The 7185-nt window shown below is 41.4% G+C and overlaps 1 protein-coding gene across 1 annotated transcript; it reads right to left on the bottom strand.

The window, feature by feature from the left end:
* Window positions 1-1824: 1824 nt before the first annotated feature.
* Window positions 1825-6108, bottom strand: LOC105203127 (uncharacterized protein K02A2.6-like). The gene has a single exon (XM_011171891.3). The coding sequence runs from the start codon at window positions 6106-6108 to the stop codon at window positions 1825-1827; it is 4284 nt and encodes a 1427-aa protein (XP_011170193.3).
* Between the last annotated feature and the right edge of the window lie 1077 nt (window positions 6109-7185).

The raw sequence follows: 7185 nt of genomic DNA, 5'->3' as shown, positions 1-7185 counted from the left end.
CAAATACAATAGTATTTTGGTTACAAGAGTTTTTACGGATCGGTACTATACAAAACTCTTCATTTCCTTCTCCTAAAGAAGTAGTTACCGATTTCGATAAAGCCTTGCTCGGAGTTGTTGCAAGAGCATTTGCAAGATATGCTACATTAAATGATTATTTATCCACATGTTTTGCTCTATTGACTGATGTAAAGATACTTATACCACCTTGCTTTTTACGATTAGATGTATGTCACTTTATGAATATGATTGCTAGATGGAACTGTTTTTCTGGCAAACTATTTATAGTAAGGTCATTTTTTATGCGTGCAATGGCAGTTTTAAAAAAGCAAAATACATTCCACGAGTTTGAAGAAGTTGCGCGTAATATTTTGATTCTCTCGACAAGTCCTTATCAAGACTCTGACGGTTTAACGGGCAGAGCACGAAACTGTTTAGCATTACTTATACAAGGTGATACAGATGCAGTATCAATAAATGATAAAAATCTGCCAATACCTGATGACGAATGTAAAAATGATCAAAATGTGTTGAACGAGGCAGACAAAGCCGAAACGAGTATACATCATTGGGTTCAATGTATAACGACTGTGTTTCTCAATTAAATAAATTGGAGGAAACCTACGACATTAATGGATTTTATTGCATAGATTTTGCGAAGAAATTTAAAGTTTTATTAAAATACTTTCCGTTGTTTAGCGAAGTTATGCGTGCAATATTTGGTTATGGCTCTATAAATGCGACGTCTGCGGCGGTGGAGTCAGAATTTAACGATTTAAAGAATTGTATGTTAAGAGATATGTCTCTTCCTTTGAGAGTTGATGAATTTATAAGTAAACATATTTCTTGTTTATCAGGTAAGATAAAATTGGCAATGGCGGGAAAGTTAAAAATTGACTCTGTAAACATTGATGACAAAAATAAGATTAATAGAAATAATAATAAGATATCTGTATCCACTGATATTCTTGATTATGGTAATAGTCCTATAGATAACGTTAATTCAACAGAATTAAAGGACTGCAAGCTGAACAAAATTGGCGTAACAAAAACGTTAAAAAACAGGGTGTTTGTCGCTATGCTAATGCATATCCAAATTTTGACGCAACTAGTAACAAATACGTAACGTTGCCTGCAATACCGAATGGGAATTATTGCAAAAATATAAAAAATGGAAAAGTTACACTAATAGTAACAAATACTTGTGGCTTTGACAGTTTATGCCAAATACTTTCTACAAGCCTGATGAACAACAAAATGTACAGTTGTAAGCTAAAAGGTTGCAACACATTTTTTTCAATATCATCAATCGGCGAACGTAATTGGTTGGATCCACAGGTAAGAACCAATTACGTTTGCCGTTTGATGAGTAAGTCTACATTCCAAAAATCATTGAAAAAAATATGTTGCCACCTTTTAGCTCATGACTATACAATGATGCATCATTAGAAACATGCGCTAAAGTTTTAATAAAAGAGGGATTAAGTGCACATTTTTTTAAAGAACGCGCTAAAATATTGTGTAATTGTTGTATCTCTTACTTTGTGGGTGTGGGTGATTCACAATTAAGCAAGAGGGATATTTATAATGCAATGCCGAGTTTATTGTTACGGGATACAGACAGACTAAAAAAAAAGACTGAATACATAGATTGACTCTCTGGGAAGGCCCGGAAGGTTACCGGATAATATAGATGGGTCAGTGATCATGAAAAGAAAGGCGGCTTCTTATTGGTCGAGAGAGGTACACGGGTGTAGTGTGCGAAATGCATATGGCGGTAATTCCAAACATAACATTTCCTCCCCTCAACGGAAATTCTCCCGATTAGCGACTTGGAGAGAATCTGTTCGGAAGACGACGATCCCTTGTCGATCTCCGAGGAAGAACTGGAGGTGAGGCGTGCCCGTTTCTTATAACGCCTCTATCGGATGCTGTTGATGGGATCTGTTCTGAAACCGTTGTTGTACGAGTCGAAGTCCTTGGTTGTGGCACTGGAGACGACTGTATTTTTGCGTTCGTAGGTGCCACCGGTGTGTGTGCTTCCGAAGTATCCGGATAGAATCGTACTCGCCGGGGTTGACGGCTTTCCCAATTGTTACTCACATCGGGTGCTGGAGTAACATTGGATTGCTCTGTCGTCTTACCTTCTTCATGTCCTCGAATTTGATCTATATGGCGTTTGAATCTTCGACCGTTGTAATCAATCTCGTAATGAAGGTCTCCCAGACGAGTCGTGATAATTCCTCGGATCCATTTATCCATCCTAGGATTTCCCGAAAGGAAATATACGACTTGAGTTGGCTTCAGTGAGCGCAACGTTGGAACAAACTGTGAGTTCCACTTTTGAGTAACTTTTGTGAAGACGTCATCAGGTCGAACCAAATCCAAGCGTGTTCGTAATGTTCGACCGAGGAATAGCTGTGATGGTGATTGTTCCGTAGTTGAGTGTGGTGCGATGCGATAATGACGAAGGAATCTGTTTAGATCCTCTTGAAGTGTACTACGAGTAGTCCCCATGGCACGAAGGGCAGCTTTGACTGTCTGCACACTTCGTTCGGCTTGTCCATTGGTGGAGGGATGATAAGGCGCTGTTAACTTGTGGTATTTAACGCCACTGGTTTGTAAGAACGATTTGAATTCAGATGACGTAAACTGCGTTCCATTGTCTGAAACTACAGTGGTAGGAACACCGTGAGCTGTGAATAAGTTATCAAGAATGGCAATTGTTGCAGCCGTCGTCATCGAGTTGGTCGCCTTGACTTCAAGCCATTTGCTAAATGCGTCGGAGACAATCAAGAGCATCATTCCAGCGACGGGACCGGCGTAATCGATGTGGATACGTTCCCACGGTCCTTTGGGGTAGTCCCAGTGATGCTGACGAAACTTTGGGGGAGCATGTGCATGTTTAGCACATTCAACGCATGATTTCGCAGTACGTTCAATTTCCGGATCGATGCCAGGCCAATAAATAAATGATCGTGCCATTCCCTTCATTTTAACGATACCTAAATGTGCCGCATGTAGATCATCCAGCATTGCTTTCCGTAGCACGAGTGGTATCACGACACGATGTTCGAACACCAAACAATTAGAGGCCAGTTTATAGGCTGACTCCGGAGCTTTGTAACCTGCACGTTCGAGGTTTTGTCCTGTTTCTAGTAATTTGATAATTTTTCCGAGTGCAGGGTCCTTTCTTGTTTCTCGAGCGATTTGTTCCGCGTCGATTGGTAATTGCTTAATTTGCTTAATGATGAAGTGATCGAATTCATCTCCATCGAACTCTTCCTTCTCTCGTGGCGAAGAATCCTGTATGGCGTTAATCGTTGATGATAGTGATGCTCTGGAACAATAATCAGCGTTAGTATTCTCTTTCGTGGATTTGAAAATCACATCAAAGTCGAAATGAGCTAAATAGTCTGCATAATTAGCCATTCTGCTAATACATAGCACCGGTAGCGATTTTTCTGGATGAAGGATTTGAGTTAGTGGCTTGTGATCAGTGATCAAGGTCCAATGACGAGCGTAGAGATAATGGAAGAACTTCTGTACAGCCCAGACGATGGCAAGCGCTTCTTTGTCGATCTGTGGGTATTTCTGTTCTGTAGTAGTCATCGTACGACTGGCATAAGCTATTGGTCGCTCCCGACCATTGCTGAGACGATGTGAGAGTACCGCGCCCAAGCCTGTTTTGCTGGCATCGGTTGCCAAAAGTAGAGGTAGCGACGGGTCGTATGGCATAAGGACTTGAGGTGATATCAATGCTGTTTTGATTTCCTTAAATGCCTTTTCTGCAGCAGGCGTCCATTTGAAAGTCTCCTGACGAAGTATATCTCGCAGCGGACGGTCTCTCGTCGAAAGATCCGGGATGTATGCATTGTAGTATGTGGCTTTCCCCAGAAATAATTGGAGTTCTTCATGCGTTGACGGTTTCGGCGCATCTCGGATTGCCTCAATGTGTTTATCCGATTTGTGGATGCCCTGAGCGTCGATCTTATGTCCTAGAAATTCCACAGAGGGTGATGCGAAGACGCATTTCGTGCGATTGAGTCGTAAACCATGAGAGCGCATTCTTTCCAGCGTTTTTTCCAAGGTTATCATTAGATCGGCAAAGTTATCGGCGAAAAGTAGTACATCATCGAAAAAATTGCGTACTTTAGGAAGATCTTGGAGGACAGACTCCATCCGTCGTTGCCAGATAGCTGGAATATTTGCGGCGCCGTACACTGCGCGTGTCGGTCGAATCAAGCCATGTGTAGGTGTGTTAAGCGTAAGCGCGTGACTGAATTCCTCATCCACAGGAAGATGTGAATACGCATCTGTAATATCGAGATGACAAAAGGTTGTTGCGCCTCTCATTTGATTGAATATTGACTCAGCCCTCGGGATCGGATGTTCATCTATAATGATACGCGGATTAAGTGTTGGCTTGTAATTACCCGTGATGCGGATTTTGCCATTTTTCTTCGTTACAACGTGCGTAGTCGACGCCCATTCTGAATAATCGACTTTTTTGTAGAGTCTTGACTTGATTTTCGCATCGATTTCCCTCGCGTAAGCATCACGGAGTGCGTAAGGTATTTCACGTGCTTTGGCGAAGACTGGTGTCGCTTCTGGTTTCAAATGTATCTTGACAGGCGGGCCCGATAGCTTCCCTGCTACGTCGTCGAATACATCTTGAAATCGATTCAGGAGTTGATCTAGCTGACCTTTTTGCTCTGCGGTAAGACAGGGCGGTACCGTTGACACCGCGTGAATCCCGTCTGGCGATGAGAATAGTTTTGCGAAATCTATTTCGTGGGTGAAGTGTGAGATCCATTCTCGACCCATGAGCGTATCGAAATTACCATCCACCACGTATAAATTAAGCCTCTTGGTAGTTCGGCCAATTGTGACATTGACTGGCAGTCGTCCAATACAATTGATTTTGTGAGACGTATAACTGGCGAACTGTCTATCGGTTTTCTGCAACAAACATGTAGGCTTAATGGTATGTAACATTTTTTTACTTACGATACCGCAGGGTGCTCCAGTATCCAGCTCCATCTCTAAATTATGGCCATCGATCGAGACATTGATCATTCGTTTCCGTGCTAGGTTGGAAGTGTTGATGTCATTGACCTTGTTGAAGTATTGAATAGAATCGACGTGATCTGCTGGTACGAGTGCGTCAGAAACTTGATCGGATTTTTCTTTCTTCTTGGATCGACACACTGTAGCGATGTGTCCCTTAATACCGCAATTATGACATTCGGCATCTCGGAATTGACATTGACTCCGTGGATGGTCTCTACCACATCCTTGGCATCGCTGGTCCTGCTTCTTTTTTGAGAAATCTTTCTGCTTGTGTTGGTATTGCTGCTGTCGATTGCGTGATGATGATCTCTGGCGTCCTTGTTTGTTGCCGTACTTTTTTTTCGGTTGTGTATAACCTAGTTTATGCGTAGCTTCGGGAGCTGGTGTCATCGTAGTTTTAACCTCATTAGCGGTAAGTCGAGTTGCTTCAAGAGTGTGTGCGATATCAAATGCCGCGTCAAAAGTTGCCGGTTTCTTTGCTATAATTTCGTCGCACGTGTCACTAGATTCGAGCCCATGCAATAATTGTTCTATTAGCATTCTGTCGAGAAATTCTCCGTACTCGCAGTGAACTGCACCTTGCCGTAAACGAAGAGCAAAACTTGCTACCGTTTCGTCTTTTTGTTGGCAGATTTTCCGAAATCGGATGCTTTCCGCAAATTTATTTTTAGCGCGATCTATATGGTTCTTAAGGGTATCCCGTATTTGCTCAAATGTGAGATCTTCAGGTGATCGTGGGCTTACCAAGAATTTGAGTGCCTGGTTGAGCTCTGTTCCCATGTGAACGCGAGCGAAGTTGGCCCAATGTTCTTCGGCGATTTTACTTAATTTGAGTGCCCACTCGAACCGTTTAAAATAATCTTCGACGGTGGCCCCATCAGAGGATCGATATTCACTTATTTTAAACGATGGTGGCTTTGAGTGCGTGGAGGTTGTGGTCCCCGTTGTCGATTCCGCGGCCATTCGTGTTGCTTCTCGAATCGCTTCCGTGAAGGCGGTCGACAATGCCATCAACGCTTCGGGTGTTAACGACATTTTGCACGCTTGCTGTTTTGCTGATTGATCTCATTCCACTGCTGACACCACTGTTGTATCTCTTACTTTGTGGGTGTGGGTGATTCACAATTAAGCAAGAGGGATATTTATAATGCAATGCCGAGTTTATTGTTACGGGATACAGACAGACTAAAAAAAAAAGACTGAATACATAGATTGACTCTCTGGGAAGGCCCGGAAGGTTACCGGATAATATAGATGGGTCAGTGATCATGAAAAGAAAGGCGGCTTCTTATTGGTCGAGAGAGGTACACGGGTGTAGTGTGCGAAATGCATATGGCGGTAATTCCAAACATAACAGTAATCTTAGTCAATTAAAGCCGGATATCAAATAGAGACTCTATAGTAAAAGTAAGCGCTACTTCTAATATAGCTAATCTCACAACTTGGTTGCTCGAAGATGTTCCGAGTTTCACGGAAATTAATACGTGTGACACATGCAATTATGTAAAAATACGTAGAAATGTTTTATGTAGTATCAATTACACAATAATATATGAAAACGGGATGCAATTTTTACAGGATGCATTAAATGAAGGATGTGATATTCACAAAACATGTTGCGGAAAGTCTCAACAATCAAATATTGCATACGGCCAGCATTTAATTATGGAAACAGAATGTGGTGATCAAAGATTAACAATACTCTCTGAATATCCCATTGAGCTACATATAACTTGCAACAGACATCTTATCTAGTGTAATTGCATATGAAAGGAGTAACGATGTAATGTCTGTAGGTCATTCGTATGTACTTGACCGAAGCAAAGTTCCGGATGAAGAAATGACTATTTTAAATCGTTTGTATTTCGTTTGAAGAGTTATGAAGTGCATTTGAAAAGGTTTGTGAGTCCTTCAATTAATTGTAATTAATGTTTTATTTTTACACCGTGTATTTGGCCGAAAAAATTAACCGGAGCTAAATTAAACAAAAATCTTGTATGGATTCGTTTGTATTTTGTTTGAAGACTTTTGAAGTGTCGTCAGAAACGTTTGTGAGTTATCCAGATAATTTTAATAAAATATTTTAAAGTCATGTAATTGACCGAAATATAG

This window comes from Solenopsis invicta, chromosome 4, assembly GCF_016802725.1.
Source record: "Solenopsis invicta isolate M01_SB chromosome 4, UNIL_Sinv_3.0, whole genome shotgun sequence".
NCBI classification, from domain to species: Eukaryota; Metazoa; Arthropoda; class Insecta; order Hymenoptera; family Formicidae; genus Solenopsis; species Solenopsis invicta.
This window is presented reverse-complemented; position numbering and strand designations above follow the sequence as displayed.

Coding starts and splice junctions, on each gene's coding strand:
- LOC105203127 (XM_011171891.3), bottom strand. CDS start 6,108: ATGTCGTTAACACCCGAAGCGTTGATGGCATTGTCGACCGCCTTCACG.